At 41.4% G+C, this 23,377-nt stretch overlaps 1 protein-coding gene across 2 annotated transcripts in view; it reads right to left on the reverse strand.

Annotated features, from left to right (window-relative positions):
• Positions 1-21: 21 nt before the first annotated feature.
• The window catches only part of dnah1 (dynein, axonemal, heavy chain 1), a 29,140-nt gene continuing 5,784 nt past the window's right edge, over positions 22-23,377 (reverse strand). Inside the window, exons 13-78 of one of the 2 annotated variants that reach the window (XM_087840582.1) lie at positions 23,124-23,320; positions 22,765-22,987; positions 22,475-22,594; positions 22,302-22,384; positions 22,069-22,210; positions 21,515-21,670; positions 21,220-21,418; positions 20,851-21,104; positions 20,422-20,634; positions 20,170-20,334; positions 19,950-20,071; positions 19,627-19,732; positions 19,353-19,532; positions 19,135-19,275; positions 18,849-19,012; positions 18,618-18,731; positions 18,358-18,546; positions 18,161-18,266; positions 17,743-17,856; positions 17,499-17,648; positions 16,968-17,054; positions 16,674-16,860; positions 16,508-16,599; positions 16,278-16,432; positions 16,018-16,195; positions 15,734-15,928; positions 15,516-15,635; positions 15,278-15,436; positions 15,055-15,153; positions 14,829-14,969; positions 14,558-14,718; positions 14,299-14,456; positions 13,893-14,066; positions 13,315-13,493; positions 12,778-13,008; positions 12,400-12,596; positions 12,086-12,221; positions 11,721-11,929; positions 11,471-11,642; positions 10,643-10,834; positions 10,429-10,539; positions 10,093-10,278; positions 9,795-9,986; positions 9,504-9,671; positions 9,208-9,399; positions 8,844-8,975; positions 8,521-8,646; positions 8,291-8,410; positions 7,538-7,687; positions 7,279-7,439; positions 6,866-7,091; positions 6,518-6,713; positions 6,255-6,406; positions 5,973-6,169; positions 5,714-5,858; positions 5,104-5,262; positions 4,456-4,587; positions 4,150-4,320; positions 3,825-4,004; positions 3,421-3,597; positions 2,631-2,801; positions 2,317-2,447; positions 1,574-1,718; positions 1,067-1,273; positions 646-880; positions 22-237 (exon numbers count right to left, since the gene is read on the reverse strand). In XM_087840582.1, coding sequence (XP_087696708.1) covers positions 116-237; positions 646-880; positions 1,067-1,273; positions 1,574-1,718; positions 2,317-2,447; positions 2,631-2,801; positions 3,421-3,597; positions 3,825-4,004; positions 4,150-4,320; positions 4,456-4,587; positions 5,104-5,262; positions 5,714-5,858; positions 5,973-6,169; positions 6,255-6,406; positions 6,518-6,713; positions 6,866-7,091; positions 7,279-7,439; positions 7,538-7,687; positions 8,291-8,410; positions 8,521-8,646; positions 8,844-8,975; positions 9,208-9,399; positions 9,504-9,671; positions 9,795-9,986; positions 10,093-10,278; positions 10,429-10,539; positions 10,643-10,834; positions 11,471-11,642; positions 11,721-11,929; positions 12,086-12,221; positions 12,400-12,596; positions 12,778-13,008; positions 13,315-13,493; positions 13,893-14,066; positions 14,299-14,456; positions 14,558-14,718; positions 14,829-14,969; positions 15,055-15,153; positions 15,278-15,436; positions 15,516-15,635; positions 15,734-15,928; positions 16,018-16,195; positions 16,278-16,432; positions 16,508-16,599; positions 16,674-16,860; positions 16,968-17,054; positions 17,499-17,648; positions 17,743-17,856; positions 18,161-18,266; positions 18,358-18,546; positions 18,618-18,731; positions 18,849-19,012; positions 19,135-19,275; positions 19,353-19,532; positions 19,627-19,732; positions 19,950-20,071; positions 20,170-20,334; positions 20,422-20,634; positions 20,851-21,104; positions 21,220-21,418; positions 21,515-21,670; positions 22,069-22,210; positions 22,302-22,384; positions 22,475-22,594; positions 22,765-22,987; positions 23,124-23,320 — 10,644 coding nt within the window. In that variant the 3' untranslated portion in view covers positions 22-115. Of the gene's footprint in view, positions 238-645; positions 881-1,066; positions 1,274-1,573; positions 1,719-2,316; positions 2,448-2,630; positions 2,802-3,420; positions 3,598-3,824; positions 4,005-4,149; positions 4,321-4,455; positions 4,588-5,103; positions 5,263-5,713; positions 5,859-5,972; positions 6,170-6,254; positions 6,407-6,517; positions 6,714-6,865; positions 7,092-7,278; positions 7,509-7,537; positions 7,688-8,290; positions 8,411-8,520; positions 8,647-8,843; positions 8,976-9,207; positions 9,400-9,503; positions 9,672-9,794; positions 9,987-10,092; positions 10,279-10,428; positions 10,540-10,642; positions 10,835-11,470; positions 11,643-11,720; positions 11,930-12,085; positions 12,222-12,399; positions 12,597-12,777; positions 13,009-13,314; positions 13,494-13,892; positions 14,067-14,298; positions 14,457-14,557; positions 14,719-14,828; positions 14,970-15,054; positions 15,154-15,277; positions 15,437-15,515; positions 15,636-15,733; positions 15,929-16,017; positions 16,196-16,277; positions 16,433-16,507; positions 16,600-16,673; positions 16,861-16,967; positions 17,055-17,498; positions 17,649-17,742; positions 17,857-18,160; positions 18,267-18,357; positions 18,547-18,617; positions 18,732-18,848; positions 19,013-19,134; positions 19,276-19,352; positions 19,533-19,626; positions 19,733-19,949; positions 20,072-20,169; positions 20,335-20,421; positions 20,635-20,850; positions 21,105-21,219; positions 21,419-21,514; positions 21,671-22,068; positions 22,211-22,301; positions 22,385-22,474; positions 22,595-22,764; positions 22,988-23,123; positions 23,321-23,377 lie in introns of those variants that run through there. The other variant, XM_087840583.1, reaches the window with a different exon arrangement.

The raw sequence follows: 23,377 nt of genomic DNA on the forward strand, positions 1-23,377 counted from the left end.
GGTAAATAAACACAGAGGATATTGCTTGTGAACAGTTTATTAGATAGATTAAAGTAGATAACCAATAATTAGCAGCAATAACTAATAGCAATAACTAATATAACTAATTTCTGGTTCAGAAGTCCAGTGCACAGATGAGTGCAACACCCCGTTTGACCCAGTGCCTCTGGGTGTGATGTGTTGGCAACTCCAATGATACCACATAGTTGGTAGAGTGGCCAGTGGTGGACAGAGTCCCTGCAAAAGCACACAGAGCACTTCAGTGACTTAAAGACAAAAGTGTTTTAAACCATTTCTGTTTTTTCATCGCTACACTGAGGGAAGGATTTGTGAGCAGCCTAAGGTGCCAAGATGTTGGCATTGCGAGTGGAAAAAACTGAGCTGCACTTTCAGCACTTTCAGATGCTTCATGAAATTGGACCCTCACTGGAGTCTATTTTGGGTGAGTAATAAAACCAGCAAACAGAGATACGCACAAACCTATGACGGCACACCTACTGACTACCGATCATAACCTGAGCCAGAGTTTCACAAACATGGACTTTTCTTTTGTTTTTTCCCCACAAATTTACAAAAAACTCTAATTAATCTATATTATTTCTTATACTCTCTATACTAATCTATATCACTCCTCTATATACTGACCAGCTCGTGTGAGTGTCTTGTAGATAGGGCATACATAGATCCCTGAGGCTGGAGGTTTACGGTTGGGTTTGGGGATCAGCCAGATGACGGCCATTTGGGTGTAGAGCTCCTTGGGTCTGGACTCTGCAAGCTGACCTGCCTTGTTATCCCAGCGAGCCCCCTCCAGGAATAGACCGTGAATGTAGCAGCCTGTGTCTGGTGTTTCTGTTATCTCTGACACTGACTTCACTAATACCTGAAGGATAAATCGTCACAAAAAAAGTAGTTCAAGACCAGTGAAAACCTGGGTTAGGGTTGGGGTGGGGGGGTAAAGTCATTATGAATATAGCACTTTATATACATACAGATACAAAGCAACGTTCTAAATCTGTAAGACTGTTCTTCAAAACATTGCTGCTAGTGAGGCAGCCTACGGTCTGACCTCAAAGTCAAATCCAATCGTGTCAATTGAGGTGCCGAAGCGACGGGCATAATTCTGGAGGGTTCCGGTGAGAAAAGCCTGCGGGAAAAAGAAACCGCTAATCCAGAACGCAGGTGGAATGCCGTTAGAGATCCATCTCTGTAGGAAATTGATCCTCTGAAGCAGGTCTGACACCCAGGAGGCCAGAGGCTTCAGAGACGGGTAGGCCTGAAGAACGAGAACAGCGGAGTCAAACTGTTGTATTGGTTGTATGCTCTGTGCATTCTCTGAAAGCACATTATTACATTTTAGGAGGAGAACAGAAATATCACCAAAACTTTATTTGATTTTCTGCCCAGTGAAATGGCATTTCAAATATTCAAGTCACAAGTGTGCACAATCTAGTGATACAAAAATTTGAAGAAAAAAAAAGGATAACAACAGAGAGAGAAAAAGAGAATACATTCACATGTGCAGCCCCTGCTACAAAGTGAGTCACATGTAAAGTAACAGCTGTGTGTGCCTTGCCTTGGCTTTCCACATATCAGGCACCGCATTGTTGAATAAGCTGCGGGCCATAAGCTCAAGCGCTGATGACATCACCACTGAACCTTTCAAAGCCTTCACAATATCTCTGAGACTCAGAGAGATGACCTCCAGCAGCTTGTTATATCTGAAAGATTAAAAAATAATAATAATTACAAGTTACTAAAGCACTAATAACCACATGCCCACAGTTTGAGTAAAACGCAATTTTCAGGGCATGACTTACCAGAAATCTACTAATATGTGTGAGGTAATGAGATACTCCCAGATCAGGTTGATTAATGTGCAAAAATTTCTTTTTGTGCATAGTTCCACAAAAACAGATAAGCATTCACCTTGCAGAGGAATGATGAAATGACCCCGTATGTTTCATTCCTCCTCAAATTTCTTCATGATAACAAAAAACCTTCACTTAATGGACAAAATATTTCTACTCTCTATATATACAAAAAAAAAAAAGTTTGTTGATCAATACGAATGGCTCGGGAGATGCTAAGTCGGATTCTGGGACCTTCAGCCTCCAGACTTACTCTGGACAAATTTTTGACGCCAGTTAAATCGGCTCATACACAAGTATGATTACATAGTTATTGATATCTATTTGAGTGGTGTTTCTTTTAAAAACCCTTTTTGCCATTCCACTCTGCTCTTATAATGAAGATCAGAGTGGAATGACATTTTTTTAACCATGTAATTAATTGTTTAATAGTACAGCCTAATGTTACCTGATGACCTCCTGGATGAGCACAGTGTTCATGGACTCCTCGTAGAGCACCGGGTATTTTTCCATCACTCCTTCAACGTCAAAAGGAGGAGGGATCTTTTCAACGATGCCTGCCACTATCTCCTCCACTATCTGTAGCGAAGAAAGAAACACAGATCATAGACAACACACCACATGCCCCGCACCTCTCAAACTCTATTTAATTACAAAGCAATCAATAACAATTAGTGCTAAATTGAATTAGTAAGCAATCAATAACATGATGCTAGTAGTAATAATAAAGACATCTAAAGACAAATGAATCTGTATCGGTACCTCCTCAAGAGTTTTGCCCCCAGCAGATGTAGCTCGGGGCTGGAGACGAACCACAGCTTCTAACAAGCCAAAGGCCTCATTCTGAGCAAAGCTGATGTTAGCGTTGTCATGGAGACCAAAGATCTCAGGTGTGTCATTGATGGGCAAACCACGAATGTATGCCAAATAACCCTAGGGTCACAATTGCCATGACAGCGAGTCAGTCAAGCAGTCAGTGTCTGACATGATCAGAGTTAACATTTTACAGCATTTTTAACAAAATGTCTTGATTGGACTGCATTTCTAGTCTAAGCATAAATCACAAGCTTTCAGGCTTTTCTGCAATCTGTGTTACTGCAGGCAAATACTCACAACCTCTCTTGTTATATTTCCTTGTTTGGGAATGGCAGCAAGAAGAGAGAAAACAGTTTCTATTGTTGTGAACTTGTTAAAGAACAAACTCACACAAAGGGAAACACACTGTGGCATTGCAGCACAGTAACTCCTGTGATAGTTTAACTTCTCTGAGCTGTGGAAACTTTTGTTCTCTATGACTGATTTGTATTTGATGGCTGTGTGACTCATGGTGTTTTACATGACTGATGTTTCCCCCCAGGCTTGGCTAACTCAGCCTTACTTCCAAAAAATGCATATAGCATGACTCTTTTCTGGTTTTTAAAAAAACATATGCCCCTATTTAAGTTTGATAAGGCACACACTTGCCTTTTATACTTTGCTTGTCTCACAATCAATAGCCTGTTATGAACTCAAAATTATGTATAGTAAACAGAGAGTTCTGAGTTTATCTAACCTTGATATCCAGTTTTGTGTCGATTTGCCGGTAGACTCCAGATGCAGAGTAGACGTGATCACTGCTGAGGACAGCAGGACAATAGAAGTCCTCCAGCACACTGAGCAGACATCGTCTGTCCCAGTCATCTGTCACACGGCCACCATAATTAATCTCTCCTGCAGTGTATCTTAGAACCTGGACAGGTGGAGGACAGCAATGGGAGACAGACAAATGAACATGCTCGGCACAGGCAGAACACAGGCGTCTTTCCTAGATGGCCTGTGTTTCTGCTTACAGCTTATACATCAACTATCTGTAAGAAACATTCTTATAACTGTAAGAAACAGTATGTATAAGTAGGAGCAATTTGAAACATCATCTTCAAATAGGTAATGAAACAGAGACAGAAGTGTTGCCTCCACCTTGTATGGGATGTCCTGGTACTCATCCAGGAACATTTTGACCTGGCTGATACAGATGTTCAGGTCGCCATCAGTGAACTCATAGGGAATGTTGAAGCCCAAAGGGCCAAACTTTCGTCTCTCCAAAGCAATTCCATGGAACAGGCAGAGAGACAGCAGCAAAGACTTAAAGTCTGCTGTCTAGACAAGAAAGAAGAGTAGAGGAACCATTCATAGCAAATCTACACACTGGTTTGAGAAGACTTTACTATATGTTGTCAAACCAAAGCAGCAGGAGCTAAATATGGGAAACCAATCAGAGACACTAGAAGTACTTGAGACAGACCTTGGTGGAAGAGGAGAGAAAATCATTAGTGAGCCTCATGTAGGTTTTCTGTAGGTTGGCCTTGATGCCTCTTGGAGGTTCAATGGTCATCTTGGAACCATTCTGCAGAACAGACACCGGGAACTTATTGCTGGGAAGACTTGTGAGCCACAGGCGGAAGTTCTCGTGCACCTGTACAGGAAAAGAGACAGATTTTTCACTTGGAATATAAAGGATGAAAAAGCTCTGTGTCCTTGGCTAGTCTAACATATACACACTGAGGATCTGTTTTGCTTCTGGTTTATATTTGTGTCCTCCTGTTGTCACCTTTAGTGGGTTGATGTTTTCAATAAGTCTCTCCAGGGTAGGCATCCAGCTGGGTGCCAGATGACAGTTCTGGAAAAAGACCCAGTGACCTCTTTCCATGGCATCGTGCATCATACTCTCAGCCCAGGGGCCCTGAATCACACAAATGACAGCATTTCTGATAAGTTTAATCATTATTGGAGAAGCTGGTCTCATAAATAATATTTTTACTGTGGGCCTCAGTGCATCTCCCTACAGCTGAAAGGTTTTGGACACTCAGTTGAATGCAGACAGAAATTGAGAAGGGGGGATACAAAAAGCCTGACACGAGCCAAGATCACGTAATTCCAAGTAATGTGATGCTAATGTCTATTGAACGGCTAAAGTGTGCTGCTAGAAGAATGTTGCCAGCGCGGTTTAAGGTTTTTGGACACTGAGTCTACATTTATCATTCAAGCTTCTTAAGCTCATTTATGGCCCCTAGAGTACATTGTCCTGGAATGGTCACAAATAGTGAAAACAATTAGCACAGAGGTGCTCTCATTCTCACCAAGACAAATGACAGTGGCCTGGTTCAGTGAAAATGTGATTTACAGCAGATTCCTGTGAGTCAGAGAGTGTGTGTGTTAGAGAGAGTGAGAATTCCCAGGCCCCCCTTCTAAAACTGACCTGGCCTTGGCCAAGAGAGATGGCGCTCATTTTCTTGGAGAATTGCATGACATCAGCAAATTTGTAGAGGTCAGCAGCAGGGTCGGTGCCAGGGGACAGAACAAAGATCAGGGGAGTGGAGGAAGATGACTCTGTAAAGACGACAGACAGGTCTGATGTCTGCAGAAAGATGGAAAGAGAAATAAGCCATAAATGATGGTAAATGGCCTGCATTTGTATAGCGCTTTACTCAGTCCCTAAGGACCCCGAAGCGCTTTACACTACATTCAATCATTCACCCATTCACACACTGGTGACGGCAAGCTACATTGTAGCCACAGCTGCCCTGGGGCACACTGACAGAGGCGAGGCTGCTGGACACTGGCACCACCGGGCCCTCTGACCACCACCAGTAGGCAAACACGGGGTTAGTATCTTGCCCAAGGATATTTGGCATGCAGCCAGGAGGCAGCCTGGGATCGAACCACCGACCTTCTGGTTAGTGGCTGACCTGCTCTGCCACCTGAGCTACAGCCACCCAAATGATGTTATCACATACTGTGTCATTGTGTCATGTTACTGCACACAACTGAGCTTTACTATGCATTTTAAGAAGGGAGAAGTACTTTACCTGAGGCTCTATGAAGCGCTGTCCTAACTCAGCAGCAACAAAGTCCTGCAGGCCTTGAATGAGGCAGTCGGCCCTCAGACAGCGCAGGACCAACAGCTTCTGGAAAGAGTCCAGGATGACATCCCACACTCCTGGGAGGGGCTCCCTTTAGGCAAATATACAGACACAAGCACAGCTTGTTAGACACTCACAGCTTCTGCAACATACAAATAAAGGTGCAAAGTGTGAATGTGTTAGCACGGTGTTTGGCTTTACATGCCTGTGAGGCTGGCTACTGTCAAAAATTTTCTTGAAGCCCCCCAGATGTTCAGGGAAGCTTTGCGCCAGGTTAGAAAAATTTTTCAGAGTGCTGAGGCCTAAAATGTCCTGCCAGGCACGTTCTGACAGCCAGCTTACTGCTGGGTTGGCCAGCTGTTGGACAGGCATTCCTCCAGACAACAGGTAGCGCCACTCAACCTGTCAAAAGGAGGCGATGCAGCTTCATCACGTGTATTTAGGCTGCTTATAGAAGATGACAGATCCCCTTCTTGCCGTTACTCACCATGTCAATCTTGTTGTCGTTCATCATGATGCGAGCGCACAGGAGAAAGGCAAACATCAGTTTGTGTTTCTCAAACAAGCTGCGACATATATTACCATAGAGGCTGAAGGTGAAATATTCATTGATGTTCCAGATTCTCTCCTCCACTGTGTCTGTGTGAAACATGTCAAGAAAAAAGGTGCTACCATAACATTGTTCACATCTGGTTCTTGTGATTTTGTTATCTTCACACATGTAGTTCAGTGTATAATCCTGCTGACTACCTGCACTTCTAGAGTTGGCAATACCAGACAAAAAGATTCCCAGGAACCACTCCAGAGAGTACTGGTACATTGGGTCAACATTGGACAGATCTGACACGCAGAAGAAGAGGATCTGTGCACGCACAGCCACAGGGACATACTCCAGACGGGCAGCATCAATGTCCTGCTCTGTCTTTTCTGCTGCCTTCACTTTAGCCTGCCAGAAACCCCGACATCGAAAACAGAGCAAATGTGGCTTAAAAGTTTAATGATGCATCACCAACATTTTATGAACAAGGGTGTAAAGAAAATTATTTAAACACTTTCCCGATATACAATATTGGACACAAAACTTTTCCACTGCCTGACCTTGATCTCTCCAGCTTTGATCTTCGAAGCCTCCAACACTCGGATGAGCTCCTCATTGTCCACAGGGTTGCCCTCTGTGGAGCTGAGTCGGAACAGTATCTCATCCTCAATTTCTTTCAGCTCCTGCTTCATCTTGGCATTGCTGGTGATTAGCTGGTTCTTTGCAACCTCCAAGTCTTGCTGCTCTTTAGCCACCACCATCCCCAACAACTGGTCTTGTAGACCACTGAATATAAATAGAATGCCCAGTCCCACAAATTCAGATGGCATGAGTAAGTATCACTAACAGAAACAAGTTTGCAGGAGTCAGGACAATGTCCAAGCAATTACATTTTAACATCCTGCCAATCTTTTCAGTTATGGACTAAATAAATTATAATCACAGCAGATACTAAAATTAAAATGTGTGTTACCTGGGTGATAGGGTGAAGTTTATGAGTGTGACTTTGGCAGAAAACTCTGGAGAGTAGTGTGGGTTGGGCAGCTTGGTTGTGAGGTACATCTTGAAAGACTCGTGGTAGTCGATGAGTGAATCGCCCAGTTTCAGTAAAGTATGGCCTTGCTGCTTAAAAGTCTTAATAGGTGTGAAATAAACATAGTGGTGTGTTAGAAAGGTGAATAACACTGAAATAAAAAGAACCATTTGTTTGCAGCAGGTGTGTGAGTAATCACCTGTTGTAACAGGACAGGTTCTAGAGCAGGATCTAATTCTTCCCCCACATTCTCTAAGAGGCAGGGTTTACCGAAGCGGATTGCATTCTCAAGCCTGCGCAGGAAGTCCCGGTCACTGAGTTTCACAACCTCCAACCCACTGTCCCTTTCCTGGGTGACCACAGGAAACATTTATGAGTAAGCAGTAAATCAAACATCTATTTAAGCATGTATGTGTTAATAATATGTCCAGAGTTTGTTACACATCACTGTGATGTTGTTGTTAACATATTAATTATGTGCACTAGAAACTTTATGATACCGACGCTTGATCATATAATTACATATCACATTAAAAAAAAATTAAAGAAACACTTTTTAATCAGAGTATAGCATCAAGATAGTTAAACTTATGGGATATTGATGTGGTCAGTTAAGTAGCAGTTGGGGTCAGTTTCAGTTTCAGTTGCTTTGGTGTTAATGACACTAACAACAGGTACACTGGAGGGTCAATGAGGCAAAAACAGCAATAATTTACAGGTAGAGGCCACTGACATCTTCCCCTTCTTATCTTTTCAGCCTTCTGTAGGTTAATCATTTTCATTTCCATCAAACAATGTGGCATCCTGTAATTCCTAACACACTCCCAAGTAAATATCTGTATAGTTAAATGTATGTTAAAGTGTTCCTTTATCTTTTTTGGGCAGTGTATATCCAAATACTGCTCTTTTTCTTCTCTCAAGTTTTGACATAATCAGCACAGTTTGACCTCACCATGTTTTTAATCCATGTGTTTGCTTGTCCCTGAGGATCAATGAAGAGGGCCCAGCGCAGAGAGTACTGAGAAATCACACCATTTTCCACAGAAAGGTTGTCCTTGGGCAAACCTGCTATCTACAGGCACAAAGAAATAAAAAATAACATTAACACAATAAAAAGTCAAATTAACCCAGAAAGGGTGAAAAAACAAAATAAGCCACTCCTATAAATAAATTGCCTCCAACCTGCCAGGTGCGGATGTTCACTGGATCTCCCAGAGTGCTGACCAGGTTGGGTTCATCAGTGTGTGGAACACCCAGCTCTTTGAAACCTTTCAGCAATTCTTTAGCCATGGCTGCTCGGTACTCTCCCTGACACCCCCCCCCCCCCCCCCAAACAAAAAACAAACAAACAAACAAACAAAAACAAAAATAATCAACACACAAATTATGCTTCATTGATAACTGCATATACAGTATATTGTATTGTGGGAGAGGACCAGATGGAGACATGCTAAAATGAGGAATATAGACAGATACAGTGCAACATTTTATTATGATAAACTTACAGTGAAGGGTCCCAAGTATGCAATATATCCTGCAGACAGAAGCATGTCACCGGCTACGTTACTGATCATGTAATCCAAATGTTGTACTGTCTCCTTCCAACGCACTTTTTCATCTGCCAATCCACCAATAAGCTGGAAAATATAAAAACAGACTAACATTTAAGGACATATAGTAACTGGTACCATAAACCTTTCTGCTTTCTGTTGTTTTATTTTTTTATATTTATGTATATGTTCCAAACAGTTTGAGTATATAGACTGAAACAATTGCATTACTATATAAGTTAATGTGTTGTTTCTAACTGCTTGATTTGGCCATGTGGGTTGTAACTGTAATGCTAATTTTTTCTCCCGGTTGTCTGACCTTGTCTGCTCGGACGAGGCGAGCCTCACATAGTTGATACTTATTGTCCAGCTCGTCTTTCTTAGCTAGGCAGTCCTGGTACTTGGCCTGCAAAGTGGCAATCCCAGCTTCCACTCCTGCCAGTTTCTCTTTGGCTTTATCCAGAGTTTGCTGGGTTTCTGCTAAGTCCTCTTGGGCTGCCTGGAGAGCTATCTACACGCAAATTTACACATTTACTGTTTTGATTACTCTGTTATCTGAAAGACATATTACTATATCTATTGTATGTCACACATAGATAATTAACACAGTTTTACCCTTTTAGGTTCCACAGCCTTCGCCACAAAGTTATATGCATGCATGGCTCGCACCCACTGGCAAATGGAAGTGCAAGCTTTGGAAATCTTGGCAATGGAAGCTGGCTGAAATTCCTCATTATCTATATATGGCTGGATTAAGCTGATCACATTATCTGGGATGTTATCCTGCAGTATAGGAGGCAGAAAAAGCTGCTTTTAATACACTGCAAGCATCAAACACTGAAACTTGAAGCATAAACTCAAATTTGAGAAAGTCAACAATAACGTTCTCGTCAATACTTACTACACCTTATCATATTTGAAGAGACTTTCCAGAAACTTTCCAGGGTCCTGGAGCAGACCCTTCCCAGGCTCCCAGTAGTCATCAACCTTGGTGCCAGGTTTCTCCCCAGGTACCTTTTTGGGTTTGATGCCTTTCATAATGCACACTGCTTCAATAACCAGCTTTACACCTTGAGGAGGTCGCTGCATGGCTCGCACCTATATAAACCAAACAAAAAACAACTAAAACGATACTGATACTGTACATCTGCACATATCTGATATGTGATAAATATCTTAGCCAGTAATTATCAAAATCCCTGACCTCAGTGACATCATTCTTGTTGAGTGACTTGAGGCTGGCCAGGGCAGCATCCAAGGCTGGCAGAGCTTCGTCTAAGTCTCTCTGAGCATCTGCTGCAATGGCTCCTGCAACACGGGCCTTCTCTGAAGCTTTTGCCTCCTCTTCTTGCACTGACCTACGGGTCTCCTCTGCAACCACTGTGTCTTTCTAGTAATTTAGAGTAAGAATTACACTCAACATACACATACAAAGCATACACAGCTCATACAATGCTGAACAAAAGAAACTGGTCCCAGATTTGGTTGCTCTAACTCTGACTGCATTGTGGTCAAGAAAACTACATTAATGTTTTCTTACTTTAATGGTCTCCATGGTAACTTTAGTGTCCTTAGCAGCCTCCTCCAAAAGAGGTCTCATGGTCTCCAGCTCTTCTTGCATTTTACTCACACCTTCAGCAGTGCTAAGAAGCTACAGGACCACCATATAACAGTCATTCAACTAAGACTTCTCATTAAATGCATGAATTTAAACCGTGAACCATAAATTTTCTTGTTATTATGCAATGCCTTGCCTTCTCCAGACCAGTATTCATGCGTTGTCGAGCACCAGACAGCTCTTGTTTTTTGCGTCTAATGAGATCTGAGAAGATTTTGAACAGTTCCAGGTAGCTTTTAGGTGTGACATAATTGCGTCGAGATAGTTCAGCCATGTACTGTTCACTCTTCCTGGCCACCATCTGGTGAATCCTCACACACATTGTTGTCTACAAAAAAAAAAAAAAAATCAGTTAGGAAAAAAAAAATATATAGTCACTAGTGTAGCTATTTGTGTCACCTTACAAAATCAAAGGATAAAACTGTGTTGTAGAGACCTGGAAGCTCCTTTTTGTGTATATTAATGCATTAGAAACTTTTACATTTGCTCTAAATCCAAACAGCAGAAGCAGAAATGCAGATTCTTTGCACAGCAAAACACAAACCCGTAACAGTTTAAGAGTCATTTTTCAGATTACTGTACATTTTCCCTAAAATTTCCAAACAATTCATTTTTATCTCTTAGGTCTGAACAATTTTGTGCATAGTTGCAAATAATGAAGGATTTTAGAACAGAGCAGGTTGGGGTTTTTTTTAAAACTTATTCGGCCCTTAATGTGAAAAAAGGAAGCATAAAGACAGATTCTGACTATATAGGGAATAAAAATGATCAATTAACCCATGAAAAAGGAAAGCATACAATGCTAACTCTCAAACTTAACACCAGTGGCAAATTGGCTTCATGTTTAAATGTGTGAAAGCTATCACCATGGTTGCTACAATGTCTTATTTTTATTACATATACTTTGAACATAGTGCTTTCTGGCTTTGTCTACATGCATAGACACAAAATCCAGGATTCTCACCAGTCCCCCCATGGCAGTTGGGTTTGCTTCCACTTGAGGTATCTCACTAAGAAATGATGTGGCCACAGCCAGGAGAGCCTCCTCTGGCCAAGTGCTGAACCAGTCTATGGTACAACACGTCACCAGTGAAGGAAACTGCCTCATTCGTGCACGAAACACCTCACCGATGGGACTGTAGTGGAAAAAAAGAAGAATGGAAATATAAGCAGCAGGAAAGGGAGATTACACATTAAAACTCAGCGTTACTAACCTCATGCAGAGAACAGTGTGAATATTGCTGCGAACTCTCCTGATGTAGGCAGCCATAAGATTGGCTTTAGTTGGCTGGTGGCCCAGGTCTAGCACCACTGGCTTCATTCCCATCAGGATACGCTCCTGCTCCTCTGATGTATACAGGTTGGGCACATCACCGCTATTCAAAATGCTGTTGATATCCTCCAGGAAAAACTCACTCTTAATCTGGTGATTGGACATTTAACAGTTAACTTTAAACAGTGAGTTTAAAAATTGACTCGGGTTTTGCGTAGGAAGTAAAAGTACATATCCACACATGTAGTTTCTTCAGCTTATTATACAGTCAAGAATATCAGATGGTAAGAATGTGCAGCAGTATACCTGTGTGTCTACAAAGAGGAAGGTGATCTGCTGGTTCTGGAGGCCTGCCTTGAACATGATGTTTTTAATATCTTCTCTCCACTCAGTGTGGCCATAGTTCTTAGAGAGCTCAATCTGGAAACACTCATATTCTGATCTGAGTATGAACAAATGCTTTGTGAAAGCTGAGCCACAACATGATTGGAGCACATTCTCCATGTTTCTATAACAATTAAACTTTAATGTAAAATAAAAGCAACCAAATGCTGATAGTTTTATGTTACTGAATCTACATCTCAAATACATCTCAGCTATAAGAATGATAGGAATCTTACATATAAGAGGCCAGCTTAGTGAGTGACTGGCGTCCACTGCCACCCACTCCAAGGAGCAGGGCATTGCCTAGGGGCTGCCGCAAGATCCGCCTGATACGACACACGTGCTCAATGGCGTCCATAAAGAGCACCAGCTTCATCTTGGTCATGCTGATGTGATTGTAGTCTTCCATGTACTCCTCCATTACTTTTACCAACTAGACAATTTCATATAAAGAAAAACAAGATTAAAATCAGTTCTGCTGAAAGGACAAAAACACATTTATGAGGCCAACAGAAAAAGATCCATGATTCTAAATCAGCTGTTTAAAAAGGTGAAAAGAAAAAAAAAATCCCCCACCGAAAAACAATTTTTAAGGCTGGAGTAACAACGCTCACCTTCTCTTTGTCATCTATGGGTTTATAGCCTTTGTGGTCAGCTCTGGGATCCATGAAATCTCCGTACAAAACAGGATGGCAGGGGACAACCTCTTCAAAGCAGCAGTCAAATTCTTCAATGCAGTCTTTCAGGACCCCTTTGAACCACTCTCTATCCTCATCACACACCAGGCGGTCCTGGAAAATCCGGCAGCTTTCGTGGTACCACAGGTGGAGCAGCTGTACTTTATCCTAAAATAAACAAGCAAAAAAACCCCAAAGAAAAAAGCTAACTTTGGACTTGGGATTTTAAAATAATCTCAGCAGTTGCCACTGAATTATTAATGCTCCGCTCAAATCTGTAAGTCCTGTTGTCTGAGTTTTGCAGGTCGATCTTAAAGTGCTATAATGTAATGACGTTACTTATTTTATTGGTTACAGTAAAGAGTAAAGTCATGTGACATTAGGAAATGAAAGGATAGACCTACAATGTATTCAACATTATAAATATGACTATTTAATCATAACTACCAACATAACTAATCATGTCAGACTTACCTCTATCATTCTAGCTTCAGCCATGAGGATGCCCTGAAAGACTTTGGATAGATCTCTGAGATTGAAAGTGTAATGGGATTTGGCTGGAGTTGGGAGCAGCTGGGAGGTAATGGTAGAGTAGACTCGGATAGTGGCATCTACAAGAGACTCATTCAGTGGCTGGATTGTTGGTACGGGTGCTGATAGGAAAAAAAGAGAGAGATAGAGAGACACACAGAGAAATAAAGAAATGCATTAGATTGGAAGACTTTCACAAAGCACTGGTCCAAGTTTGTTTTTTCCAAAATCCTCCATTTAACAATTGAGCTGTTTTACCTGACCATAATTCAAAAACACTTTGGTTCTTTTTGTATTAAAGAAACACACGTATAAAACTGACTGAGTATTAGGAACATTTCCATTTTCTGTATCCCTAAACTCACTGCCTGGTTCCTTTTTATTCATATTTCCATGTGAAAGAGAACAAATAATGAGCCAGAAAGGTTTTTAGGCTAATATCTATCCTGCATTCACTAACATAACGTTAACATGTGGTCTTAAATTCAAACCCAGTGGTAGGACTCGGTAGTTCTGCTTACCCATCCAACTTCCTAGAATGGTAGAAAAAATGTTTTTCTTGCTGGCATTGTCCAGTTCAGTAAAGGACAAGAAGTTGAAGTGGCGTGTGAAGCGCTGAGTTATCGGGTTTCGCCCTCCACCTGGGGGTCCCATGGCACAGGCAAAATTGATATCCACTAGTTGCCTGAAAGTCCCTGTGTACAAACAAAAAGAGAACCTCAATACAAAATTCATTTCTGATCCAAAATATTGAAATAAAACACAAATTTTAGTGTTGGAACATGAACGATCAATGTTGTAAGAATGCCCTCAGATGGTACAACTAGGCAATTAATACAAAATGAAGCTAAAAGGTTCAAATGTTTACACAGAAATATTCCAGGGAACAGTAAAAGTGAGAACATGAAATAGGCTGAAAGCTCTCACCTATCTGAGTCCTGTCGTACCAGCCTCCGTGGTCCATCCACTGCCTCAGCAGTTCAATGGGAGGCTGAGCGCCATAGGTCTCCAACATGGGCATGTTTAGGTCATCGATGAAAAATACAAAGTACTTCCCTATTGGAGGTCCAAACACACCTTTCCACCTGACACACAAGCACATGCACCAATCAAAAGGCGAGGCTCAGCGATATTGTTGCCTTGCTGAAAATATCTAGTTGGTTTCATTTGGAACACATCTCGGTACCTTTTGTCTACTTTGCTGTCAATGAAATCTTGAGTCTGATTGGCTGAAGTGCGGGCAGAGAACATGAGGAAGTGTGTGATATACTCAGCAGGCATGCTATTTAGCAACTTATTTGACATGGTCAGGGTCTTTCCTGTGCCAGTTGGCCCAATACAGAGCACCTGGAAACACACACACATTAAACAGATTAAACTGTTTTAATCTTTTCAACATTTTCAACTTTCCATTGAAAACCTTAAAAATTACTTTAATCACAGGAAGCTGCACTCACGGGTTTCTTGTTGGTTAAAAGCATATCCAACAGGAAAGACATTCTCACTGTGTCTGCAGTTGGAACAATAATGTCTGAAAAATTTGTTTCTGGGGTGATTACTACACTCTCTGCATACTTCATCCAGCTGACCCACTGGACCTATAGTACAGAAAAAAGGCTGACTCAGCAAAAAATGAATCGATAGTTTCATCTAACATCTATGCAAAAATTTCTGTTCGTTTACTTTTCCTCCCTCATCTTCATCGTCACCATCCTGATTCCTTATTCCATCATCAAGTCTGTAGTCATACACCGAGCCTTCTTCTGGAAAACACAAGTTGATCTGAAGAAGAAATACATTTACAATGTTGAAATAAACTGCTGTCAAAAATTATCCAGTGGACATATATTATACTTAATATATATTCAATGTGTCTGGGATGCCAAAGCAAAGATGATAAGCTGACCCTCTCTTCTGCCATTTTGTTTCTGAGCCACGCACTGAAGCGCTGGCTACTAGCTGCATCTCCTGTGGCTCCTACACTCCACACCAGACAGAAAAAGAACCAGGGCTCAATCAGCTCCTTTAGATGGTCCAATTTCACTTGAGGTGGTGGCTTCTCACCCTAAACAATAATGAAAGACTTGTGAGGGAAGGATGAGTATTATAAGAGACAATCTGACACAGCCAAGATTGACACAAACCTTTTTAATATTGAAGGGAGTGAAAAAGCAGTCCATCATTTTAAGCAGACTACAGGTAAGGTTGCTGTCCAGAGATGCGATGACCTCCTTTACTGAAGTGCGGACAAATGTAATGGAGTCCTGAATAAAATACAGAGAATTAAACTGTTTTTATAAACACTGTAACAGCCAGAAGCTTTAATATTGTACTGTCTCAGTTATGTTGACTACTCTTTTACCTGCAGAAACCTGTCAAACAGAGAGCTGAGCATCTCTTTGTATGGTTTCATGGCGTTAGGAATCTGCCTCAGCCAGCACTCTGTGAAAGGGGTGAGTCCCAGAATACTTGGCTCCAAGTAAACCATACCACAGCGAGACACTGTAGCCGGAGATGCAACTGCCAGGTCCTGCACCTCAAACATCATGGTCATTACCTACTCGAGAAAGATGCGAAACAAAATTGGTGAAGAGATAACAGACTGACTGAAAACCCAAGGTTGGGAAAACGAAACCTTCATCTTACGTCGGTGAGCTTAATGATTTCGCCAGAGCTGAGACAAAGCTTTTTGTTGTCATCCAGGACAGTGTTCATGTTCTCAATCCATACAGCATCCACTGGCCCGTCAAACATGTACCACTTTTTCTTCTGGTCCATAGATGCTACGCCTTGGCGAATAAGACACGAGAGGATACCGTCTGTCCTACAGGGGTGGAAAAAAAGCCAAAATGTTGGTGCCTTTTTTAAAACTCCTCTATAAATCGTGTCAGAAGGGGCATTCTTACCACTCATGTGTGAGCAGTTCATACTCTCCATAAAGTTGTCCCATGGTAATTGACTTTGGGTTGAGGACATATGTTTGAACAGCCTCGTAGACACCACCGCTCACAGAGGGCTGGCCCTCCAGAGCTGTTATTGCTGCACCTAGAATCTCATAACACTAAAATGCACAGTGTTTATTAAGATAAAGTAACACAAAAACATTAAACACAAGAACAACATGAAAATGACTCACTTTGGTTTTCCCTGATCCAGAAGGTCCCACCAACATCAGGCCATGTCTCACCACAGTGGTTTCATACAGCTGAATACACTTATTAATATACCCTGGAATGCCCACCAGTTCTGTTATTAACTCACTCAAAAATAAAGACAAAAGAAACACTTTTAGAAACACTGACCATCGACATCTTTGAGGTTCTTCGCGGTGCAGACATTACGAATGGACTCTTCCAGTGTGCCATAATTGATCGGCTCCTGTTTTATCTTGGGAAAAAGATCAGACACGATGCCATTGAAGAGCTTCAGGTCGTCCTGTAAAAACTTTGGTACATTGACGTCTTGAATGGCCCGAAGACAAATCAGCTCCTACAGGACAGATTGTAAAATAATATCATTTTTAAATTTGTAATCAAAAGATTTTTCACAGCTCACAAATCTACTTCTAGATACACACAAGAGAAAAATAATGGCACCTCGTTCATGTTCGGATTTTCCCTTTTTAGGTTTCCAGCAGCTGAGATCACAGTCTTAACAGCTCTCATACCAAAATCATAATGATCCTTCACAGGACAAAACACAAAGGTCATCACAGAGTTCAACTCTTTGTAACATTATGACTGTACATACAGTTTAATGTCCTATTTGCCAATTTTACAAAGTCAAAAACTAATAAAAACAAAAATGAATTTCTGTTCAAATTGACCAGATTTACTGCAGTTTAGTTAGCTGTTCTAATCATTTATTTACCAACAAAAACAACATGAACATCAATATTAAAGCAAAACTACACAAACCACAAAAAATTACCAGAAAAAAAGCAAAAATTTTGAAGACTCTCTACCAATGAGTGATAAAAATGCTCACTGGTAGAGAGTAGTGTATCACTCCCAACTGTGGCAGATTCTGTATAAAATACAATCATTTCAGTTTTCTGCTGTAAATGACACTGGTGGTGCTATTTATAGCATCTATGAGGAGGTATGAAGACTCCTCTGAGTTCATACCTGAGAGCTCAGCTGTTCAGAGGAGAGTTTGAAAGTTGTTGTGATCTTGTTGGAGAGAACTTTGGCATCACTGAAGCCAAATGAGTATAGGGAGATCTCAGCTATCATCGCATAGTTAGGGACCATCATGGCCACGGGACGAAACAGGGCCTGTGGAAGATGTGATCTCATTTTTTGAACCTCATCAGCTTATCCTCAGTGTTACAATGACACAATTACTTAAGTTCGAGTTATCATGTCAAACCTTGAGATTGTCAGGCAGTTCTGTGCGGCCAGCATAACCAGGATTCATAGTGATGAATACCGCGCAAGAGGGGACAAGAGGGATCTCTACCCCCTCGAACACAAACCTCGCTGCCTAAAAAAATAACATACATAACATGCATAATTATCTTTTATAAAAAGAATTAGATAATATATATGTATACATATTTAAGTGATACTGTGGTGGACCACTGGAGGGCTCCACTCACACCCAGTTCTCAGGAAGTGTTGTTGCTGTGTTTTGGAGGGAAAAGTGTTCAGTTGTGTGGTGATGAGTAATAAACGAGCAGTGTCAATTGAGAGCTCTCGTGTCGTCTGTGTTTACCTCCACAATATTTAAATCTGTAGCTGGTAGGTAGGGGGTGTGAAAGTGTAAAAAAGTGCAATCAGCTTCTCACCCGTTGCTGCTGGGCCTTTTGTATAGTGGTGATCTGCTGCGCCACCACGGACAACACTTCAACATCAATACGATTAAACTCATCAAAGCAGGCCCAGGCACCAGAGCTACAAAGTGTGAGCCAGATAAGGAATCACAAATGTACGGTGCTACATTTTGTAACAGCTGAATCATTGTGTCATACCAACAAGCTGTTACCTGGCCAGTCCTTTGAGAAATTTGCCCATTGCAATAAAGTCCAGCTGATCAGAACAGTTGAAAACTACCGTCTGGATCGCCAGAGCCTTTCCAAGGTCTTTAGTTGTTTCTGTCTTTCCTGTGCCTGCTGGACCTGCAGGTGCCCCTCCAAACTTCAGGTGCAGAGCTCCTGTCAGGGTCAAGTAGCATCTAAAAAAGCCAGATTGGTGTTCAAATTGGTGAATGATATTCAGTTAAAAACAGGGTAGAGTAACCTTTACCTGTCAGTGAGTGGAGTGATGACCAGCCGCCCAGAGTTACCAAGGTACTCGTAGCCATACAGAAATTCTGCATTCACTGCGCGGATGTACAAATCACCTTTTGCCCAGTAGTATCTACAAACAGCATCACATAAATGTAACACTCCTTCTGCACCTACAATGTTTCACATTTACCCCATGAATGAACTCCAAAGTTCAGAAGTAAAAACAACAGCAAAATAAGAAGGAAACCTTAGTTGGCTGATCCACTCAAAGTCATTGATGCTTGAGACCTCCTGCTCCACCATTTTGGCTGCTACATCTTTAGCATGGACTTCTATGACAATAAGGGCAGACAGCACAGCTCGCTGCATCTTGGAGAGCTGTCCTCGCACAAGCTTCACCAAGTCCCCCAACTTCGCAAAAAAAGGTAGAATGTTAACAATGTTGTTAGACTCTCGTGTGAACAGTGTTCAGTGCAATGAGAGCAAATAAAATGGCAATATTTTTAACTGGCTAGTCTAAATCACATCCACACCTGTGTCTGTAGTTGGGGATAAAGACGAGTGGCTAAGTTTCTCTGCTCCAAAGCGTCTGACACCTCAGCGGTCCAGAAGACCTGACAGCCTGCTATCACCACTTGACCAGGCCATGATAACACCCACTCTACACGTGGTTGCTGAGAAAAGAAATCACATAGCATCTTATTGAAATGCCTATTACATGTGAAAAACAATAAAATTCAGGTTCATGTACCTCATGGTAGTCTTTGAGTGACCGGTCAATGTTATCTCTTAAAGTAGCTTTCATAGACTTCTCCACATCCCTCAGCCAGTCCTCCACATTACCAGTAGGACAAACTGGAGAGAACAGTTTTACCTGTTCCCCTTCTCCAGAGTACATGTGTGTGATCTGCAGGTCTGACTGAAACTGAAGCTAAGAAACGATAGAAATCCAACTTCACTACTTAACTACTTTAGCCATGTTTTGCACATGTTGTCTTAACATGTAATAGTGAGCCAAAGCAAACCTGTGCAATATTCTCGAAGCATTTACGCAGGTGTGGCTGAACTGCAGTGGGATCTTTGGTTTGGGACAGAATCTCCAGGAGCTCATCATCTGACAGGAAGTAAAACCTACAAGCAAATATTTAGGGTGCATCAAACACAGTTACTTTGTTACCTACACTCAAAATCTTTATAACAGGAAAAGGCAGTTTTGAGGGGTTTCCTCACTGTTTGGGATGTGGAAAAAGGTGATTTACAAAAGCTCTTCACATAAAATTAAAAACATAAACAATTAATTTAAAAAAATATGTATTTTTAACGCTGATCCATTTTGTCTGTGTCTTACCTGGGGAATAAACTTCGTTTTGTTTCCAAGTACTCACTGAGACCCTTCTGCACCTGTTCCAAAAGTCCGTTACAATTCTTAAGTTGCGTTAGTAGATGAGCATCTGGAAACAGCTCGATCACCTAGAAACATTCACAAAAACAATCATATATAGTCCACAGCAACTAGTGAACCACCAATATTCTCTAGTTCCACACAGAACTCTAAGCCTCTCTCTGACCTTTCGATTATTAAAGGCACTTTTCATAATACTCCTCCAATTTTGCTCCATTTGCTGGTATCTTTTTCCTTCTGTAGGCAGCTGCTGATTGATGTCATCAGAACTGAATATGGGTTCTAGGTACAGCCACGAACGCTGGCACATCAGCCACTCCTCCAGTACATCCTGTATTCACCAAAAGAGGGCAGCAGCACAACATGAGAAACACAAATCACAAGACTTCCACAGCTGATAGGTGTCTATGTTGTGCACCTGAGTCATTCTGAGCTTGCTCTCCCAGGAGCTGATTCGTGCCTCAAATGTTTTTTTGAAGGGTGACAAGGACATGCTCTGTGTCATGACAATGTGGTCATCGAGCAACTGAGACACTTCATCTGGGCTCGTTAAAATGTAAGTTCCTGTGTTCTTGTAGGGCAAAACATCAATGACTACTGTGGACCACTCTTTTTCCATCTTATCCAGGGCCTGGGTGAAAAGGTATGGGAGAAAAGAGGAAGCAGCATCGGTTTTAGCTAAAAACAAATCACACACTGACAGTGTACATAGCCAAAATGAGTAGAGTCCCTAGTGCTTTAAAACAGCAGAAGCATCCCATTCTAAACTACATTTTGCAGATGATAAAAATTTTTTTTACAAACACTATATGAAACAGTTTAAACAAAGATTCTTGTTCAGCAGCACCTGTTCAATAGAGTATTCTTTCCCAGCCACCTCGGCCACTTGAGCTATGTCATCCACGTACTTCTGTAGGCCAAGCTCCAGGCAGTGAGACAAGGTCAAGTTGGCTTTAGGCATGACTTTAATTTGAGTGCGTTCTGAAAGCATCTGCCAGTGGCGGCTCTTCATCCCTGGGTTCCTTAGTCCCTGAATTAGAGGGACGTAAGGACGGAAGTCCTCAATCTTGCTGAGAATTAGATTTGCCACCATTTGGCAGTCTAGAGTTGTGTAAGACACCAAGAAAAGCCCATTAAAAAACAACAATGTCAGTCATATTTTGAAATGGAAGGCACAGCTTTGTGAAGTTTAAATGGTAATACACGTATCACCTACCAGGAATGTCGTTGAACTGTTTAATACATTTGTGGATGGTCTTGTAGGCTTCAGTGACAATGTGCTCAACCTGCTCAGGATCAATGGAAGACAGTGGGTCACAGAACCAGCTTTCACTCCAGCTTAGCCAATCAGAGGTGGTGGTCCATAAATCTCTATAAGGCTGGAAGTCTTTTACAAGCTTCTGCACACGGTCATACTGTAATAAACATTAATGGCCATAATAAATAGATACTCTTTAGTTTTTGAATTAATCACACAAAAATCCTTTAACCCGAGCCACTGTTTTACTTACATTTGTGACTGTCATGCCGAACAAGCGTTCCCTGTTGTTGTAAGTTTGGGCCATAGTTTGGCACTCCTTAAGTTGCTTGCTGCTCTGCCTGACCTTGTTGGCCATCTCATGGGCATGATCAATGCCTCCATGGCTCGCAAACCTAGCAACAATCATCTAGAAACATACAGTGACTACTTTAGAACCATGCAACATCAGTATAATTAGAAGCTCTGTCATATAGTGGACACATGCGCTGTTCTAAGTGTCTGCTTAATAAAGCAAAAAACAATTCAAATCAGTTTTATCTACATAGCACCAATTCACAACAAGAGTTGCTCCAGGGCACTTTATTTTGTAAGGTAAAGACCCTACAAAAATACAGACAAAACTCCAACAAACAGATGACCCCCTTTGAAGACGCTCTTGGCGACATTTGGTATAAAAAACTCAGTTTTAACAGGAAGAAACCTCCAGCTAAGAGTCTGTGAAGGTTCTCAGTCATCCAGGTCATCGTAGTCTAAGGAGCTTGGAAAGAAAAGCTAAAAGTATAAAATATAGCCGATTGAGTCGACCTGTAGATCAGCTAAATGCTCCTCAAAGTTGCTCTGCTCAGTTAGATGGATCTTGCGGAAGCACTCCTCATCCTCCAAGTGCTGGGTGGCTATTGGTTCCATTTGGTTGATTATCTTTTGTGGCCATTCAATGGCTTTCCACCTGCACAGATAAGTCACTATAAATCTCACAAAGTCTCCTACAAGGTATCTAAAACAAATTCCCTTTTAACTAACGATAATCATACACTTACTTTTTGTTGACATCATTGTTGGGAAGAGAGTGGAAAAATTCTTCTATGAGCTCGTAGTCTGACAAGTTCTTGGCAAGACGTTCCTGTTTGCAGATTAGAAAAAGAAGGATGGATTCATAAAGTAATTCTTAATTTAATATGTACTACAGAAACACCCACTTCACCCATTCGACCTTGTAACTCTTAAGCTGTTCTGGGATTTGTTTCATCCACTGCCTCTTTTCACTCAGTTCCTCGATGCCAAAGGGTTTCTCACGTAGCTTTCTGTTAATAATTTCACATTCTTCACATGCCTACACATAAAAAAATAACCAAAAATTAAGAGAAAAACAAGAAAAATGTCATTTCAAGCTTAATTTAAGGATGTCTTTAAAAATAAATAAAAATAAATAAATGACTAAATGAATAGCAATTAAAGTTATTATTATTCATGTTCTCAATAGAAGAAAATATTTAGCCTTACCTGGTCAACCTGAATACGTAGCTTCAGAGCAAGGTGGTCTAGTAGTGCCGTGGCTAACGCCTTTCTCTTTTCTGAGAGAGACTTGCGTACCCCGTTAACACAAACATGAAATGGACCAATCACTAGGGAGGATGGCAAGGACTGTTCAATTATTCTCTTTTCTTTGAGATGCTGCTGCACCTCTTTTTTCAGTTCTTGGGATGTCATTTCTGCATCACAAGATCTGGTAGCCAAATGATGAGGACATGAGAGAAACAGAGAAGAAAAGCACGAGTTCATTCAGTAATAGGCCACATATCCAACAGACCCACATCTCACACTTGTGAAAAGTGGGCACGTCACTTCAAACACAGACTTACGTGAGAATGTAAGCTTGTATGTCCAGATTGTGCAGCTCTAAGTACTTCTCATACTCAGCAGCATAAGCCCTGAGAGGTATGGTTGCTTGTGTTAGAACATTACGGATCTTCTCCCTCAGCTCGGTTATTTGTGGTTCCTCCAAACGCACTGACTCAAGTAAAGGCTCCCCAACCATAAATAACTTCTGCAACACAAACTGGTACAGGCACATGCAAAACTATTCAAATATCAGTGTCACTTTCAAAATTCATCA

Source organism: Neolamprologus brichardi, chromosome 5 (assembly GCF_056152115.1).
Source record: "Neolamprologus brichardi isolate AB-2024 chromosome 5, ASM5615211v1, whole genome shotgun sequence".
Classification (NCBI taxonomy): Eukaryota; Metazoa; Chordata; class Actinopteri; order Cichliformes; family Cichlidae; genus Neolamprologus; species Neolamprologus brichardi.